The 21,077-nt window shown below is 41.2% G+C and overlaps 1 protein-coding gene across 5 annotated transcripts in view; it reads right to left on the reverse strand.

Annotated features, from left to right (window-relative positions):
- Nucleotides 1-21,077, reverse strand: part of LOC132110822 (Kv channel-interacting protein 4-like) — a 224,235-nt gene that overhangs the window by 90,494 nt on the left and 112,664 nt on the right. The window contains exon 1 of one of the 5 annotated variants that reach the window (XM_059517831.1): nucleotides 6,764-7,160. The exons of the other annotated variants lie outside the window; for them this stretch is intronic. Within the exon in view, the coding sequence (XP_059373814.1) occupies nucleotides 6,764-6,821 (58 nt within the window). The 5' untranslated portion in view covers nucleotides 6,822-7,160. Of the gene's footprint in view, nucleotides 1-6,763; nucleotides 7,161-21,077 lie in introns of those variants that run through there. 5 annotated transcript variants of the gene reach the window in all.

A 21,077-nucleotide genomic window follows, 5' to 3' on the forward strand; every position in this document is an offset into this window, starting at 1 on the left:
GACACAATTGACCACAACATTCTTTTGCATAGACTTGAACACTTTGTTGGCATCAGTGGAAGTGCATTAGCATGGTTTAAATCGTACTTATATGACCGCCATCAGTTCGTAGCAGTGAATGAAGATGTATCCTATCGATCACAAGTGCAGTATGGAGTACCTCAAGGCTCAGTACTAGGGCCGCTACTCTTCACGCTTTATATGTTACCCTTGGGAGATATCATCAGGAAACATGGTGTTAGCTTTCACTGTTATGCTGATGATACTCAGCTCTATATTTCTTCGCAGCCCGGTGAAACACACCAATTTGAAAAACTAATGGATTGCATAGTCGATATAAAAAACTGGATGACGAGTAATTTCTTACTGCTAAATTCTGAAAAAACAGAGGTGTTAATTATAGGACCTAAAAACTCTGCTTGTAATAACCTAGAACACTGTCTAAGACTTGATGGTTGCTCTGTCAATTCTTTGTCATCAGTTAGGAACCTAGGTGTGCTATTTGATCGCAATCTTTCCTTAGAAAGCCACGTTTCTAGCATTTGTAAAACTGCATTTTTCCATCTCAAAAATATATCTAAATTACGGCCTATGCTCTCAATGTCAAATGCAGAAATGTTAATCCATGCATTTATGACCTCAAGGTTAGATTATTGTAATGCTTTATTGGGTGGTTGTTCTGCACGCTTAGTAAACAAACTACAGCTAGTCCAAAATGCAGCAGCAAGAGTTCTTACTAGAACCAGGAAGTATGACCATATTAGCCCGGTCCTGTCAACACTGCACTGGCTCCCTATCAAGCATCGCATAGATTTTAAAATATTGCTTATTACTTATAAAGCCCTGAATGGTTTAGCACCTCAGTATTTGAATGAGCTCCTTTTACATTATAATCCTCTACGTCCGCTATGTTCTCAAAACTCAGGCAATTTGATAATACCTAGAATATCAAAATCAACTGCAGGCGGCAGATCCTTTTTCTATTTGGCGCCCAAACTCTGGAATAACCTACCTAACATTGTTCGGGAGGCAGACACACTCTTGCAGTTTAAATCTAGATTAAAGACCCATCTCTTTAACCTGGCATACACATAACATACTAATATGCTTTTATTATCCAAATCCGTTAAAGGATTTTTAGGCTGCATTAATTAGGTAAACCGGAACCGGAAACACTTCCCATAACACCCTATGTACTTGCTACATCATTAGAAGAATGGCATCTACGCTAATATTTGTCTGTTTCTCTCTTGTTCCGAGGTCAACGTGGCCACCAGATCCAGTCTGTGTCCAGATCAGAGGGTCACTGCAGTCACCCGGATCCAGTACGTATCCAGACCAGATGCTGGATCAGCACCTAGAAAGGACCTCTACATCCCTGAAAGACAGTGGAGACCAGGACAACTAGAGCCCCAGATACAGATCCCCTGTAAAGACCTTGTCTCAGAGGAGCACCAGGACAAGACCACAGGAAACAGATGATTCTTCTGCACAATCTGACTTTGCTGCAGCCTGGAATTGAACTACTGGTTTCGTCTGGTCAGAGGAGAACTGGCCCCCCAACTGAGCCTGGTTTCTCCCAAGGTTTTTTTCTCCATTCTGTCACCGATGGAGTTTCGGTTCCTTGCCGCTGTCGCCTCTGGCTTGCTTAGTTGGGGTCACTCCATCTACAGCGATATCGTTGACTTGATTGCAAATAAATGCACAGACACTATTTAACTGAACAGAGATGACATAACTGAATCCAATGATGAACTGCCTTTAACTATCATTTTTGCATTATTGACACTGTTTTCCTAATGAATGTTGTTCAGTTGCTTTGACGCAATGTATTTTGTTTAAAGCGCTATATAAAATAAAGGTGACAAATCTAACCACTGAGTATCATATGCATGCCAAAGTCAATTTCTGTGTATAAGTAGCTCGCCAAATAGAAATTGAAAATCATGCTATTTGAAATCAACTTTCATGAGAATGGGTTAGAATAAATGATGAGAGAATTTAAATTTTTGGCTGATCTCCTTTCAGTATTGTCTTGATGGATTGGGTGTGGTTGTAAACAGGATGTTATTGCATCTTTTCCACTGGTCATCATAGCCTGCAACATGTTAATTTGACCCTTGGCAAAACGTTTGGCTGCATAACTCTGCGTGTATATAGAGATTCATGCATAGCTCCTAGTGACAGCTGCTCTCCTGGCGGTGGGCACGGAGTCGTGTTTGTTCTGTTTGCCCTGTTTATAAGTGTAAACACCAGAAGGGCCAGGACTGAAGTGGAGCCAGAAGCACATCATACTCACTCTCCTGCAGACAACTAGAAAAACAAAATCAATTAGCAAACACACTGAGAGAACAGCTAGGGTCTCCTGACGACGCTGAGACAGGATCCTTCTGCCATGTGTCATCACACACAAAACACACGAGTGCTCCTGAATCCTGGATGAAGAAGGACTCTGTGCTCTTAGTGCACTTCAAAAGCACAAGTATATTTCCTCTCATGTAGAGGGATGGATGCTTTTGTCAGAGCGGCGCTGGTTAAATAGAAGCTCTTGTGTTGGCGGACCGACAGGCTGCTAAATGAATGGCAAGCATTAGTGTGGAGCTGGAGTGGCTGGAAAGCCTTCTGTTCAATGTTTCTGAAAGCAAGCAGGCACAATCATCAAAGCCCCCTGGATGCACACTTATGACCATCTGAAATACTCACAAGTGGACACACACGTACACACATTCGACACACGCTCTTTTCTTCATGTTCATGAGTCACTCTCATAGAAGTGCACACAAAAGCCCTTCTGAAATGAAACAGACTGAAATATTAAAACTTTGCTCTGGAAAATGTCACAGGGGAACATTGACATATTATTTCAAACAAAATGGTGAAACGATCAGCTGAAAAAGAAAATAAAGGCTGATAAGGATATTTCATCACCTGTTTGGACTCAAAGAATCAGCATGCAACAATTATGCAACAATAAAATTTATAGGCTTTTAAGGTTTCAGAGGAGCATGGTTCGTTTAATGCTGCTCTATTCTAAATCATTGAATGGTTTGCTCTGGTTTTAAATGGTCAAGCAGTGTTTTAAGAGTGACTAATCACTCGCAATGACGTCATAACACTGATTGGATGATAACACCACAGGAATATCAGGACATGGAGAAAAAAATCTGTTTCACTCTTTTAGGAGGCACTGGTGAAACATCTAAAATTTTTTATCAACATTTAAATGTGAGTAATTTTCATAAAAAAAAGCAACATTTTGACAAAAAAGCTGATAAAACTGCGTTTTTGTCAGAGACTCTTGATCGGATTCAGAATGATGATCAAAACAGATCGATCACTTCCATCAACACCTTCAAAGCTAAAGTCCTATACCACTTTCCTCGGTAACATATGCTGTTCTGATTTATATGCTGTTTAATGTTTGTATTATGTCATGTATTAGCTATGCATCTACTTTTGTATGCAATCGTTTGTTTCTGCTTCTTCTTCGCCTGTGTTTGATCCAGACATTCAGTTCATTATCAGAAGATGAATACCTTATAACAGAGAACACACAGAAAGCTGGAAAATTCCATTAGTGGCGGGGAAAGAGTTAACAGTATATGGCAGAGGTTCTCAACTCTGGCGCTCGAGATCCACTTTCTTGCAGAGTTTAGCTCCAACCTTGATCAAACTCGCCTGCCTGTAACTTTCTAGTACACTGTATATGTCGCTTAAGATCACTGCAGTATAAAGACAATGCCATGGTACCAAAAGCATGGTAATACTGTGGTACCTTTTAGTATTTTGTTGTTAGTGTAATAAATCATACAGCATTCTCCTCTAGCAGCAGAATGTCTCCACAATAACAAGTAGACGCAGTTCAAATAAACTTAGTCCAAACAGAGCGCTGAGCTCCCAGTGTGGGAATCTGGGTTCCTCTGATTTCTGCTTACAATGCACAAAACTGTCTTCTTTATGATATATTGCCTGGAAGAAGGACCTGGGCTGCCCATTCATTTTATTCCCAACCTGTTCCACAAACCATCCATAAAATATAGGTTGGGAATGAGACACTAAATATAACTTTCTCTATAGATATAGCCGTTGTAAAGTTCCTAAACCTTCACATCCCAAAGCTGGAGAGATGAGAACCTGCTTATCTAAGCAGTAGTCTTCTTTAAAAAAAAAAAAAAAAAAAACAATAATCAGTTTAATGTTGTAACTACAGTATATAACGATCAATTGTGAACATTTTTCATCACAACCATTAGGTTAAACTAGATATTGTCCTGTTGAGACTTGAAAATCCGTATTTCTATGATGAGATAGAATGGAAAACTTCAGCTGAAAGTCACCTTTCCAGTCTGGAAAAACAACAGCCCAGTTTTCAATGTTGGATATTTATTTGCAGTTTCTGCAAATAATCAGAACAGCATTTCAGAATTTTACCTTTACCTTCAGAATTTAATTTAATTTAATTGATGATGCTGTGATCTATTTAAAAAAAAAAAAACAATTACAAAGTCTACACAATCTACAATCTACACAAATTAAGCAAAAATTTGAATTAAACAGGACTGGAATACTATTTTTTTTTATAATTGCGTTCCAATTAATAGTCTTTTTATTTTACTTAATTTTTTTCCGTTGATTCCATTACTAAAAAAATACAAATTTTACATTGTTGTTAATTCAACATTTAACTCCATAAACTGAAGGTGTGGCAAATATGTACATATAAAGTCATTTTTTCAGCATTCCTACAGTACATTGAAAAAAAGTTAAACTGATATACTATCATCAACAGCATCATCAATTTATATATATATATATATATATATATATATATATATATAGATGTCTATGATGATGAGGTATTACAGTTACACAGATACAAATAAGTTTACAGCACACATAAATCAGGACCACTTTAAGTCACACATGCAGTTTCAGGTTTGAGATATTAAACAAAACCAAAGCTCTGCCCCATTAACTCAGTGATGCAGTGAATAATCAGGACAGTGTACGTTTTAGAAACTTTTCTGGGATACCAGCTATTTTCACCCCCTTTTCGAATTTATGCAATGTATTCTGCATTATGCAAATGTACGAACGAGTAATCTAAATCATTACAGGCATGAACCAGATGTAAGACAGCTACAGACAGGAGACAGACAGTGTGTGTAAAGAGGACAAATGATTGCAGTTCCTCAGATTTGATTTGAAAACAATAAAAGACAAAAAGACAAAACACAGCATACAGTCCTAAACTCCACTGAAATGAGAGCAAAGTGCATGAAGGAGTGTGTGCCGTCAGATTTATGTGGAAGGTGAATGAGATTTAATTTCACAGCTTGATGGCCTGGCAGATATTCAATAACGAGTTCCTATAAAATCAGGCACCACATCACTAATGGTTAATACTGGAGATCATCCCTTTAGAGATTGAAGTTTGAAGGTGATATTATATGTTCAAAAAAATGAAAGAATACACAGATTTATTTTATGCAGATTTTTCTTTTTTTCTACATAAATAAATAAAAAGGAGTATGTTTTGAAAGAAAATACATTTTCAGCCTTTCTACTTCAAAATGTAACGTTCAATTTAAAGTGCTGTTTTGCATTTCTTTGTTAAATGTACAAGCAATATCTGAGAGAAAAACATTTCAAAGTAAAACATATTTTTCAGTTTATACTGCAGAAATCTTCATCTGATTATTCACATCCTCTCTTCCCCACAAGGAATCCTCTGTATTTCTTGGTAAAAGCCCCTTGTAGAGCATTTCTGAGAAACTCTCCCTTTGGAGTTCTTTGGCCACACAACAATAAAGCAGAAAACCATGAATCATTGCTGTGTGGTGGTGTACTCGTTTCTCAAGACGAAAGACAAAAAACACCCGCCGAAGGAAGACAACGTACATCATATTAAAATAGATATTTGAAATAAAGGCAAAATGGATACATTTGTTAGCTACATATTCGTAACACATTTGAGAGCACATCTTTCAAAGTTATAAAACAAAGATTAAGTATGTTTTAAAAGAAAATACTCAAATTCAAAAGTCTTCCTACTTCAAAATGAAATTTAATGTAATGTGTTACTTGCAGTTTCTTTGTAATTAATTATATTAACTAGCAATTACCGAGTGAAAATTTATTTTAGAACATTTAAGACTGGTAGCACTTTAGTTTAGGGACCAACTCTCACTATTAACTAGTTGCTTATTTGCATGCATATTACTAGCATATTTGCTGTTTATTAGTGCTTATAAAGCGCATATTAATGCTTTATTCTGCCTGACCATATTTTAGATCCCTTAATCGACTAAACTTAACAACTACCTTACTAGCTATTAATAAGCATCAAATTAGGAGATTATTGAGGCCAAAAGTCATAGTTAATAGTTAGATAATAACGAGGATCATTCCCCAAACTAAAGTGCAACATTTTAACTGTATACATTTATTGTAATATTATATTATCAGCATAATAAATTGAGTAAAAAAAAAAAGTCTTATTATTTAGTTAAAATTTAATGCCACAATTAAACTCAAGAGTGTGCAAAACCTGATGATCATGTTCTCCAGCATGATTTGAGACTGATCTAAACATCCTGATTCAGAATCCTTAGTACTTCTTATTCTATACTAGACTTTAAGGTAAATATGTGTCTTATTGAACAAGTACAAATAGCATGCAATGCAAAATATAATATCCTCTCCTGTAGGCTTTACAGCATCATCTCTGACTCACATAATGAAAGCGCTCTTTACTGCCTACCTGTCATTTTTCTCCTTTGTTTGGTTTGCAGTGAAAATATCACCATCAAAGCACCCATGTTGCCCTCTCGCCCTCTATCTCAGTGCTTCGCAAGCGGTTTCAGAGTTGTCCTGGAACAACTGTGGCTCTCCTCAAGTGCAGTTGAAGTCCAGCTTTATTATTCACTCGCAGACACGAAGATCTCAAGGATTTCTCCAGCCGTCTCACCAGTTTTGATTCTGATCTCAACCAATGCTTCCAAGCCGCTCCACTTTGGCACAGTTGAACAGCAGTTTAATTAAGCTCCCTGCGTTCTCGTCGTATGCTCCGCTGCCGTGCCCCCACTCTTTCAACAGATACTTCTTCACAGGAAACGAGGAAGAGGCGGGAGGGAGCAGCAAAACGAGGAGGAGGAGGGGAAAAGGGCACAGTGTGAACTGAGCACTGTTGCTGCCCGAGAGTGACCGAGCGACTCTGACTTCTGTTCGCTGGCTGTTTTTAATTCAAGTGCACCAATCATGCTGGAGCAAGCAAAGTCGGCACTCATTAAAATGACGGAGATTAATGCATAATAATATGTCTACTTCAAACCAGCAGTTCTCAGTGGCACACACCCTTAATTTAAACCGATACTTCTCCTGTGAGAAATGTAAAAAAGCTCTATCAAAGAACCGGCATGGTGACTAGAAAATTGGTGGGCTGCTGCTAAACTGAAGTGATTTCTCCAGAAAAACATATTAATCTTTTTTTTTTTTTTTTTTTTTTTTTTTGAAGTTTTCGGTATGTAAACAACAATTTGATCTTAATCAAACAGGCGTGGTATATTGGTGTGGTAAATGCTATCTATATTTCTCTAATGACCCCCTGTAAAACTAGTCCCGTCCGAATAGGGCTTTTGAGTCCACTTAATCATGAATCTGGGAGGAAGCAGTAAAACGGGGTTTTCTCAAAAGTGAAGTTGGAATGGAAGTCAACTTCCACTGAATCTCAAACTGGTGGTTGAAGAACAGAAAGAAAGTCTCTTGAGCATCAAGAACAATGCCTCTAGTACATTATGAGACACATGAGAATGCGATTTTCCACTGGCAAGTCTCTCTTTTTAAAGCTACTGATTAGCAAAAGTAGGCAGAAATGATTGCCCATGAATGTGTGGGTGTGCACATTGTGCAAAATTGAGAGCCAGTTCAAGCTGTTTCCTACTCATTCTTGCAGCTGACAGATGACAGCTAATTTCTGACAAAAGGAAATCTGCTGCGGACATTTGAATCGCTCAAACATTACTCATTTCCATTTCTATAAAGTACTTTCACATTTCACATACTTTGGAATATATATATATATAAATATGTGTGTGTGTGTGTGTGTGACCCTGAACCACAGTCTTAAGTTGCTGGGGTATATTTGTAGCAATAGCCAAAAAAACATTGAATGGGTCAAAATTATAGATTATTGATTTTTCTTTTATGCCAAAAATCATTAGGATATTAATTAAAGATCATGTTTCATGAAGATATTTTGTAAATTTCATAACATAAATAAATCAACACAAAACATAAATGTGTTTTATTATTAATATACTAAGAACTGTGTCAATAGCACAAATAAATAAATAGAATGAACATACAAATTAAACAATTTCAAACAGGGCCCATTGGTACAACCTGCACCGACGGGGCCCCTCTAACCCTAGCTACGTCCCTGTTTACAACTATAGGACAGGAAGAGCTATATAAACGTATCACTGCATCTAAATCAACAACATGTTTATTAGATCCTGTAGCCACTAAATTACTGAAAGAGTTGTTACCTGTATCCCAAGAACCACTTCTCAATATTTTTAACTCACCGTTATCTTTAGGTCACGTCCCAAAACCATTCAAGTTGGCGGTTATTAAGCTTCTTATTAAGAAACCACAACTAGATCCTAGTGAACTGTCAAATTATAGGCCCATTTCAAATCTTTAATTTATGTCTACAATTTTAGAAAAAGTTGTGTCTGCTCAATTGTGCTCCTTCCTGCAAAAAAAATTATCTGTATGAAGAATTTTAGTCAGGATTCAGGCCCCACCATAGCACAGAAACTGCACTTGTTAAAATTACAAATGACTTTCGACACCAAAGATCATGACATACTCATAGATTGATTACGAAACTATACAGGTATTCGAGGGCAGGCTCTAAGATGGTTTAGATTCTACCTGTCTGATCGCTACCATTTTGTTTATTTAAATGGGGAGTCATCTCATTTATCACCAGTAAAATATGGAGTGCCACAAGGATCTGTCCTAGGTCCTCTGCTATTTTCAATATACATGTTGCCCCTTGGTAATATTATTAGAAAATAGGGAATTAGTTTCCACTGTTATGCTGATGATACTCAATTATATACCTCAACAAGACCAGATTAAACTTCTAAATTATCTAAGCTAACAGAGTGTGTTAAAAATGTAAAAGATTGGATGACCAATGATTTTCTACTATTAAATTTGGATAAGACAGAGATATAACTTTTTGGACCAAAAAACAGTACACAGAATCTCATAGATCACAGTCCACAACTATACGGATGTACTGTTACTTCCTCTACAGTCAAAAATATGGGTGTTATATTAGCAACTGTACAAAGCAACCATATTTCCCATGTTACAAAAACAGCTTTCTTCTATCTTAGAAAAAATTGCCAAGCTACGAAACATGTTACCTGTTTCTGATGCAGAAAAGCTAGTTCATGCATTCATGGCCTCTAGACTGGACTATTGTAATGCACTGTTAGTGGGGACGTCATGGCCTAGTGGTTAGAGAGTTTGACTCCTAACCCTAGGGTTGTTGGTTTGAATCTTGGGCCGGCAATAACACAACTTAGGTGCCCTTAAGCAAGGCATCAAACCCCCAACTGCTCCCCATGTGCCGCAGCATAAATGGCTGCCCACTGCTCCGTGTGTGTGTTCACAGTGTGTGTGCGTGTGTTCACTGCTCTGTGTGTGTGCACTTTGGATGGGTTAAATGCAGAGCACGAATTCTGAGTATGGGTCACCATACTTGGCTGAATGTCAAGTCACTTTTTTTTTTACTTTGTTAGGTGGTTGTCCTGCATCTTCAATAAACAAGCTACAGGTAGTCCAAAATGCAGCAGCTAGAATCCTTAGCAGGTCAAGAAAATATGTTCATATTACCCCAATTTCACAGTCTCTGCACTGGCTACCTATTAAGTTCCGTATCAGTTACAAATTATTACTACTTACCTATAAGGCCCTAAACGGTTTAGCTCCTGCGTACCTAACTAGTCTTCTACCACACTACAATCCATCACGCTCCCTAAGGTCACAAAACGCTGGACTTTTGGTAGTTCCTAGGATAGCAAAGTCCACTAAAGGAGGTATGCATTTGGCATTTGGCTCCCAAACTCTGGAATAGCCTTCCTGATAATGTTCGGGGTTCAGACACACTCTCTCTGTTTAAATCTAGATTAAACACACATCTCTTTCACCAAGCATTCAAATAATGAATCTCATAATTTGTGACTGCAGTTGTATCTGATCAAATTTGCATTATTATTATTAGCTCGGGTGAAACTAATAAATTTCCTTGGTTGGAACAGTAGCTACGCTAATTATGTCTCTATTTGTTTCTCTGTTTTAGGATTTACACAAGCTCCAGTCTGGATCCAGAACACCGGAGAAGAGATGATGCCAACCCCTCAGAGGACCTCAGATGATGCTAACCCTGAAACAACATACAGAACTACCAAATATTGCTACAAGTGTGATTGCATCATAATAATTGCTAATAGTGTTAATAGTGTTCATCGTCTGGTTGACTACATCTTGTATTAATTTTTCATATGCACATAAACTGACAGTCACCACTGATAAGCTACTACTAAAAATTTTAGAAACTTAATGTTCTGTAAAGTTGCTTTGCAATGATTTGTATATCGTAAAAATTGCTATACAAATAAACTTGAATTGAATTGAATAAATATGTTTGTGTCAACTTCTTTAGAAAGATGGACATTTTGTATGAATTTTTCATTAAATAATATAATGTGAGGATGTTTGGGTACTGTCCTGTTTCACTATAGGCTACTATGCTTAGCCAAATTGTGTGAGGTGCAAGAGCATGTCAGGAGAAGTAGATTAAAAATTAATTACTAATTTGAATCAGTACATTACAACGAAAACAATACCTTAAATATTAAAAGAAGCAGGTTTTTGTGATCATTAATGTAAACTGAAAAACTCTAAGGAGGATCCAGTAAGCAAATTCAAACAATTGTACAAAATGCAGAGATTTCATCAGAGATTGTGGAGAGAATAGTGACTCACGTCCAGATGCCAGGACATTATTTTTTTTATTGTTTATTTGGCTTAAAATCAAGAATGTTTTATAATGGACGCTGGTTGGCTGTGTTATGCATATATGGTAAGAAGTTTATTGATTCTGAATGAATCCAGTCAGGTCAAGGCAGGAGGTTTAGTGGTCTTTGGCTTCTCTCTGGGGTCCTGTTTGGTATCGCAGCTTGACTTGTGCTTATTCGGAAAAAGTTGATATAATTAGTGATTGATTGTGGCACTACACATAGCCTTAACTGTGAATTATGAAAATTAAAAATAACTTATCTTATATAAAAAATTAAAATAAAATAAAAATAAATGGGGGGTTGGGGGCTTTTTTTTCACTTCAATATATATATATATATATATATATATATATATATATATATATATATATATATATATATATATAGATAGATAGATAGATAGTCTAAAATAATGATTAATATAATTATCATGGTTGGTGCAAAACCTTACCCTGCAAGTGAATTTGTTTGCATATTGTAAAATTAATTAATAACTAAATATTTTTGTATTTATATTATTATTTATTTATTTATTTTATTTATTAATGTTACGGATCACACTGGAGACAGAGGAGTAACAGATGAAGAGATTTATTAAAGACACAAGCAGAGGAACAGGAAGTGAGGGGTGGATGGGCGTTGGGATCCGTGCCGGGAAGGTAGTGACTTCTGGAAGGGTAGGTGAACCACACACACGCACTTTAGGGGAATCGGTATCTTCGGAGGCAATCCTTAGAGAGAGTGTAGAAGAGGAGTTAGTCCTAATAGTAAGCATACAGGAATGATCTTGTCGCGAACGTGACCGGACGATGACTGAGTGCGTGTGTGTGGCTTTTATGGTGCAGCGCTGATGAGTGGGTGATGAGGAGCAGGTGGTGATGACTAATATTCAGGTGAGGGTGTGCGCTGTGATTGTGTGGAGGTGGAACCTGGCGTGTTTGTAACAGTACCCCCCTTCACAGGGCCCGCTCCTGAGGGCCGGGGACCCCGACGACGTGGTGGGCGTCCTCTTCCCCTGGGAGCTGGTCGGTTGGGGTGACTGGCATGGAAGGTTTCCAGTAAGGCGGGATCCAAGATGTCGTTGCGTGGGACCCAGGAACGTTCCTCTGGACCGTATCCTTCCCAGTCCACAAGGTATTCCAGCTGCCCACCATGCCGCCGGGAGTCTAGGATGTCCTTGACTGAATAAGCTGCGCCGTCATCTAAGAGGAGAGGAGGGGGGGCTTCCGTCTCGCCAGGTTATGTGGAGGGAGAAACAGAGGGATGGTGAGGTTTCAGGAGTGATACATGAAATGTAGGGTGAATCCGGTACTCAGGGGGAAGCTGGAGTCTATAAGGGACCGGATTTATCTGCTGGGTGATGGTGAACGGGCCGATGAATCTGGGACTAAGCTTGCGGCAGGGTAGACGCAGGCAGATGTCCCGGGTAGACAGCCAAACCTTCTGACCGGGTTGGTATTGGGGGGCCTCGGACCGGCGAAGGTCGGCGGTCATCCTGCGTCTGCGAAGCGCCCTTTGAAGCTGGTGATGAGCCGTGTCCCAGACCCTCTCGCTCTCCCGGAACCAGTAGTCGACTGCGGGAACATCCGAGGGCTCTCCAGACCAGGGGAATAGAGGAGGAAGTGTCCGATCTCCTGGACCTTCCTCTCTGTCTGCCCGTTCGATTGTGGGTGGTAGCCGGAGGACAGGCTGATGGCCACACATAGGAGGGAGTGAAACGCTCTCCATACCCAGGAGATGAACTGGGGGCCCCGATCTGACACGATTTGTTCTGGGATGCCGAAGTACCTGAAGACTTGGTTAAACATCAGTTCTGCCGTTTCCATGGCAGTGGGTAGGCCCTTCAGGCGAAGAAGACGACAAGCTTTAGAAAACCGATCCACAATTACTAGTATACATGTTTTATTGTCAGAGGGTGGAAGGTCCGTGATAAAATCCACCCCTAGGTGTGACCACGGACGATTGGGAACGGGCAGAGGATGAAGTTTGCCAGATGGTAGATGGCGAGGACTCTTGGACATGGCGCAGCTGGTACATCCACTAACGTATCTTCTGACATCCGAGGCTATGTTGGGCCACCAGAAGCGTTCCCGTAGCAACGAGAGGGTTTCATTGACCCCCGGGTGACCAGTGCCAAGTGATGTATGGGTGGAGTGGATAAGTGGAGTGCGCCGTGTCCTGGGGATATATTGGTGTCCTGGTGGGCAACCCGGCGGGGTGTTGTTAGGAGGTTCGGCAGGAGGAAGAGTCTCAACTGACCAGGTGATAGGGGCTACTATGACCTTGTCCTGGAGGATGGGTTCCGGGTTTTCAACCTTTTCTTCGGGTGCGTAACATCTGGATAGAGCATCGGCCTTTACGTTCTTTGCCCCTGGGCCGTAGGAGATGGAAAACTGGAAGCGGGCGAAGAATAACGCCCAGCGGGCCTGTCTGGGGTTGAGTCTCTTGGCTGCTCTAAGGTATTCCAGGTTCTTGTGGTCAGTGAGAACTTGAAACGGATGTTTGGCTCCCTCCAGCCAATGTCTCCACTCCTCCAGGGCAAGTTTGATTGCAAGTAACTCCCTATTCCCGATGTCATAGTTTACCTCCACCGGGTTGAGTTTCCTGGAGAAGAAGGCACATGGATGGAGGCGGCTGGGAGTCCCCTGCTGCTGTGAAAGGACCGCTCCCACTCCGGTGGTAGAGGCTTCCACTTCCACAATGAATGGCAGATCGGGGTCTGGATGTACAAGGAGTGGGGCGGTCGTGAAGGCTTGCTTGAGGGCCTGGAAGGCCTCGGTGGCAGCAGGAGTCCAAGACAGAGATTTGGGCTTCTGGCGAAGGAGGTTGGTTAGAGGGCTGGTGATAGTACTAAAATTCTGAATGAATTGTCTATAAAAGTGGGCGAAGCCCAGGAATCGTTGCAGTTCCTTAATAGTGGTTGGAGTGGGCCAGTCCCTGACTGCGCTCACCTTCCCCTCGTCCATCCGGATGCCACTGCGGTCGATGGTATACCCAAGGAACTGCACTGAGGGTTGATGGAATGAACACTTCTCAGCTTTCAGGTAGAGCTGGTAGTCCCTCAGGCGTAACAGGACCTCCGCAACGTGGCGCTGATGTTCTGCCAGGCTCCGGGAGTATATCAGGATGTCATCAATGTAAACTAGGACGAACTGGTGGAGGAAATTCCGGAGCACCTCGTGTATGAAATCCTGGAATACGGAGGGGGCGTTGACAAGCCCATATAGCATGACGCAGTACTCGTAATGGCCGGTAGGGGTGATGAAGGCGGTCTTCCACTCGTCCCCCTCACGTATCCGGATGAGGTTATACTCGCTGCGGAGGTCCAACTTGGTGAATACAGTGGCACCACGGAGATGTTCCAGGGCCGCTGGGACGAGGGGAAGTGGATACCGGAACTTCTGAGTTATCTTATTTAAGGATCTATAGTCAATGCATGGCCGCAAACCTCCATCCTTCTTGGCCACGAAGAAGAAGCTGGACGCAGCAGGAGAGGTAGATGGGCGGATGTATCCTTGTGCCAGCGCCTCCTTGATGTAGTCCTCCATGGCCTTCTCCTCGGGAACAAATAGGGGATATATCCGTCCCCTTAGCTCTGGTTCACCCGGCAGCAGATCTATGGCACAGTCCCACGGCCGGTGTGGAGGCAGCTTGGAGGCCCGCTTAGGGCAGAAGACATCGCTGAACGGGGCGTAGAACTGGGAAATGGAGATGGATTGGTTCTCGACAGGGCTGTTGGAGTAGGATGATGTAGGATTCCTGTCTGGAGGGAAATGGGACCCACATATGACGTACATATTTCTTGCTTATTTCCAGGACTGCGCCTGGGCCTGGTGCTCTTCTGAGCATGACTGCATACGAGTGGCGAAGCGGATGGACAGCTGGATGAATCACTCAAGGCCGATGGTATCCTTGTATGCAGCAAGATGCAACCGCACTCTGGGTTCCAGTCCTTGGCGGTAGGTCTTTAGCAAGGCTTGTTCGTTCCATCCAATGGAGGCCGCCAGGGTTCTGAACTGCAAGGCATATTCATTGACAGACATTTTCCCTTGTTTTAAATTGTACAGCCTCTCACCTATCGAAGAATCCCAGGCAGGTCTGCCGAAAACTTCGCGGAAGTGTTTGATGAAGCTAGTATATGACTGAATCACTGGGTTATTTTGGGTCCAGAGCGAATCTGCCCACAGTAATGCTTTGCCTTGCAATTGGGAAATGATGAATGCTACCTTAGAGCGGTCTGTTGGATACGAGAGCGGTTGCATCTCCAGGACAAGTGAACACTGAAGCAGGAAACCGCTGCATTCCTCCGCCGAACCAGAGTAGGGCGCCAGCCTGGCCATGGGACTGGCGTGCACGGCAGGTGAAGGAGGGATGACGGGATCGGCGGAATTGCTCGCTGGTGGTGGGGATGCAGGTGTTGACATGAGTATCCGACGGAGTGTATCCACAAGGTCTTGGAAGGGATCCGTGAGGCTCATACTTGTGTCTCTCGGTGCTGGTCCGGTCATCTGTTACGGATCACACTGGAGACAGAGGAGTAACAGATGAAGAGATTTATTAAAGACACAAGCAGAGGAGCAGGAAGTGAGGAGTGGATGGGCGTTGGGATCCGTGCCGGGAAGGTAGTGACTTCTGGAAGGGTAGGTGAACCACACACACGCACTTTAGGGGAATCGGTATCTTCGGAGGCAATCCTTAGAGAGAGGGTAGAAGAGGAGTTAGTCCTAATAGTAAGCATACAGGAATGATCTTTTTGCGAGCGTGACCGGACGATGACTGAGTGCGTGTGTGGCTTTTATGGTGCAGCGCTGATGAGTGGGTGATGAGGAGCAGGTGGTGATGACTAATATTCAGGTGAGGGTGTGCGCTGTGCTTGTGTGGAGGTGGAACCTGGCGTGTTTGTAACAATTAATGTATTTAATCTATTAATGCATTTATATTACATATATAGGTACATCTTTTACATCAGTTCTTTCTATTTCTATTTTTCTATTTATTTATTCCATATACTATGCATGCTCATATGGTTAGTTATCACCAATTTCCCATAGCAGACCAATTGCTGGGTCACGGCCAATAAATGGTTTATTTGATGAAAACATTTTAGTTTTTCTCGAAGGTGATAAAAATGTCAGAAGACGTCATATAAAGCTCCATCACAAGCTTTTTTCAATGTGTACAAACACATCAAGCTTCATCTGAAGCAGCTGGAGAGTTCAGCTCACCTCTAAACACGGTCAGACACACACACATACACAGATAACCTCAAATCAGCCTTCTCTTCCACCCACTCCTCCGTTCATCCACGAACCCTGCATCCATGTGCAAATTCAACACAAAGAAGCGTCATCAAAGGCCAATTTTCTCAGCGTGGCAATGGCCGCTTTAGTGAGCTCAGTGTGCGGAAATGATCTCAAGGTCCCTGCAAAACAGAATGAAAGCAGACAAAGGCACCTCTCTCCCCCTGCTTGCTTTCAACTTCTCTCATCTCTGTCACCGTATGTATGAGATCAGTGGAGATCATGGGCGAGGCTAACCCCTAAAAAGGAGCTCAGCATCCCTAAAACTTGGAGTAAGAAATGTTGTCATTCTAAAATTTTTGTTCGTCTTTTACACGGTTAAATAATATCCAAAACATACTCCATAGTTTGTGGTTTAAAATGTATGTGTTAAGGAGGAAAATGAAAACATCTCCGCATAGCAAATGGTGTCATCCTCTTCTCTTCTTCTACTTCTCCTCTGTACCTGCACCGCTCAGCACGACCGTCATCCAGCGCGAAACACACGCAGAGTAAGAACCCGTGATGTAGTGTTGTGATCGGTTGTGATGCAACTAAGTTGCGAATTCACCGATTCCGAAACCATATCGGTGAGAACTGGAGTCACCATGGTGGTATATCTATAATAAGTGTTTATTCTCTGACTATTTTAGTCCGGCCGGTCGCCACCGTTGTGGAGTAGCACAGGACCTGGGTGACTCGTCCATAGTCATAAACGGAGAGAAGTAACGCCGGTTAATGTTTTTCCGCTAGACGCATGCAGTTCTGTTTATTAACTGCTAGAGCGTGAAACAAAAACAGAAGCGCGACAAATAACCTGCGTACCTGTGTAGTGCGTACGTGTGTCTCTGTTGTTAAAGTTTATCGTTAATTTAATACTCATTTTAACAATCGGGAGTCATGTAAACATGACGTCACGTGCGTCTTTTCTGGTCAGTCGTCATGGAAACATGAAGCCCTGGCGTTTGGAGTGAAAACATATTTAAAACATACATTAGTGATGTGTCGTTCGTGAATGAATCGTTCTTTTTGAACGAATCGTTCTCGTTCACGTAATCCACTGACTTGTACTTCTCGTTCAGTAAAGTTCCTCCCTTCACAGCAGCGCGGCGCTATAAGCAGCGCATGCGCAGCTCAGTGAACCGGTTAACAACCATTTCATCCTGTCAAAGAATTACTCAACCTCGAGCCAATAGCCTTCGAGTATGAGATGTGACAGAATATGTGATTTGTTGAATGTAGTGAACGAATACGCCCTTAATGAACGAGTTTCATATGAGTCTGAACTAGATTTGGAGATCTTATCGTTCGTGAACGAAATGACTGAACTGGTACCCATGTCGTTCGTGAATGAGTTGAATGAGCTGATACATGTCGTTCGTGAATGAAATGACTGAACTGGTACCCATGTCGTTCGTGAATGAGTTGAATGAGCTGATACATGTCGTTCGTGAATGAAATGAACTGGCACATAGCTTATCTCGTTCGTGAACGAAATGAATGAGAGTAAACCGGGTTAGTCTGCCATTTAGCATGTCAATCTCGCAAAAATGCAAAGCGCAGTTAAGTACTGTACTGTGCACATACGCTTGCTTTGATATTTAGCAACTCCACGTTTAATCCCCGATTTATGAATGTGAATATATAATATACAAACTGTCTGACCAAACAATTAAAATGCTAATTAGGCAAGAAAACCTTGTGCTTTGTTCATCTGAAAAACTTAATTAGACTTTATATATTGAATGGGATTATACACACATTTTAATAAAGCCAGATCAGTTTTTGTAACAAGTGAATACGTTCGTTGACTTAAGACATAACACATAATACACTCTTTTTTTGCCATCTGCTGGCTTATTTTGTGTAATATGAAGAAATGGTCACTGAACGAATCAGTGAACGATTCTGAACGAATCATTTTGGTGAAAGAACTGAAAATGAACGAATCTCTAAAAAGAATCATAATTTCCACCACTAACATACATAAAACGACGTATCACTGAAAACACTCACTGTGGCTTTTTAAATGAATTGTTATTAATTCCTAGATTTATATTTGTTATTTTTCAGTTGTGGCTGACTATCAAACTAGACTATAATAGAAAGTTTCATGTTTTTCTTTTGCTGTATTTATTCATTCATCACACACAGGATTTAACCTGAACCAGGCTTAACTCCTGAAGTCCTAGCATTACTCTCTCTCTCTCTCTCTCTCTCTCTCTGTGTGTGTGTGTGTGTGTGTCTGTGGCCTGGCAGTGAGCAATGGACATACGACAATTCTTTAAAAGAAAAAAGACAGATTCAGGTGAGAGACTAGGGACAGTCCATAATGACCTCTGTCTTGTTTTTTGTTTTGTTTTTTGTTTTCTGCTGAAAAGAGTTAAGCTAAAGTAACAGATAATGCAAACCCGCTGTTGTTGTATCAAATTACTTATCTAGGCAATGGTCCCCTCCTTTTATTTTTTATTTATTTATTTCAAACTCACAAGCTTCTCTTGTGAAAGGAATTTGTCATTTAAAAAAGTTTATAAGCCCAATAATAATAATAATAATAAAGACATTTAAAATGACACGCCTCTGTGTGCCTTTTGATCATATCCTTAGAATCTGTAAATGGTCTCATGGTCTCATTTTTGTGACATGACAAACTGACCTCAACTCTCCTGCCTACAATATATTTGTGTATGATTGTCAGTGCCAAGGGAAAGAGAGGGAGCTGGCGAAGGGGAAAGGGAAAGGGAGAGCATGCAGGAACAACCAGGTGAGGAAACAACAGCAATAAATTGACATATAGTGAATAGTGGCAAGCAAAACAGTAACTACTCGTACTCCTATACAAACTTATTGGCATTAAGTAGCCTATATTACTTTTTTTTTTGTAACATTATTTTACACCACATTTTTTCATAATAAAGGAGAAGGAAAACAACAGGGAGAGTCCATAAGGGATGAGAGGGAATTGACTAGTGAAAGAAATGAAGAGACAGAGGGAGTGCAACATAGAGACCACCAAGCCAAAGCAGCAGAGACAGAAGAGACCTGTTCAGACTTAGGGGATAAGGACACTGGTCCTAAACAGTTAAAGCTGTCTCAATACCCTCATACTCAGTTTGGCACAAAAAAAGAGCCTTTCAAGAACAGTGGTTCAAAAGTTTCAGATGGCTGGAATACTCAGCTAGACAAAATGCTGCTTTCTGCTTTCCTTGTAGGGTATTTGGCAAAAATGTCAGAAAGGATGCACTTGTTAATGATGGAGTAAATAACTGGCAAAAGGCACTTTTTCACAAGTTTCAAAAACATGAAACAACACAGTCACATAAGGACAGTGTGGTTTGTTGGAATAGCTACAAAGCAAGCCTGTCAAAAGGGAATGTTGTAGAGCAGATAGAGGCAGCAAGTACCACTGAAATTAGTGAAAGAAGGCAGTACCTAGAGCGTATTATGGCAGTTACCTGCTTCTTGGGGAAGCAAGGCATAGCATTCAGAGGTCATGATGAAATGGATGAGAGTCACAACAAAGGACATTTCCTAGAGTGCATGTCACTTTTGACCAAATTTGATCCATTCTTGCAGAGATACACAGCCCCTTCAAACACCACGTACCTCTCATCTGATAGCCAAAATGAGATGATAGAGTGCTGTTCACAAGAACTAACAGAAAATATCATCAGTGAGATAAAGGGAGCAAATATGTATGCCATTATGGCTGATGAGGCCAGGGATGGAAAGACAGAACAATTGGCACTCTGTGTTAGATACGTGTCTGTTGAGGATGCCGTCAAAGAAAGGTTCCTAGCCCTTACAGAGGTGTCACAGTTTGATGCTACTTCGATAACAGCTGCAATTGAAAATCAGTTGGTAAAGAAGGGAATTGATCAGTTGAAATGTGTGGCACAGACCTACGATGGGGCAGCTGTCATGAGTGGGGATGTTGGGGGTGTACAAGCCCATTTTAAAAAAATGCACCCTGAGGCAATTTATGTGCATTGCTATGCACATGAGTTAAATCTTGTTTATGTAACACATGCAAAGCTGTCTCTGAAGCCACAGAGTTCTTCAACATGCTGGAAAGTCTCCATTCTTTCTTTAGTGTCTCCCTTGTAAACCACTATAAGTTTGTGGACACTCAAAAGAAGTTAGGGTTGCAGCCAAGAGAACTTGTGCAGTTGTCAACTACACGCTGGGCATGCCAGCTTCATTCAGTGACTGCAGTGATTGATAATTTCCCTGCTATCATTGAGTGCCTCTCCACAATCAAGACACCTACAGCAGTTGGATTGAGGGCAAAACTCAGTAAATTCACCTCAGTGTATTTGCTGATGGTTTTCCACACTCTCCTGTCTGTAACAGCAGGTTTACACAGATACCTACAGAAGGAGACCATTGACATTGCCCAAGCAGTGACATACAAAAATGCAGTGACTGACACCATGAAGCAGAAACGCAGTGATACCACTTCTGCAGATCTGTACTCCAGAACAATAGCTATGTGTGAGGCAAACCAGATAGCAGTAGAATCATCCTCAGGACAGAGGCGTAAGACAAAGAGAATGGATGAATATGTTGTTGAGTCAGCTTGTGGGGCAGGCAGTGAAACCTGTGGCTAAAGAGGAAACTTTTGTTTCCTTGTCTGGACAGAATGATCTGTGAACTTGAGAGGCGTTTTTCTGGTGTGAATGAGGATGTGCTCAAT

Source organism: Carassius carassius, chromosome 2 (genome assembly GCF_963082965.1).
Source record: "Carassius carassius chromosome 2, fCarCar2.1, whole genome shotgun sequence".
NCBI lineage: Eukaryota > Metazoa > Chordata > Actinopteri > Cypriniformes > Cyprinidae > Carassius > Carassius carassius.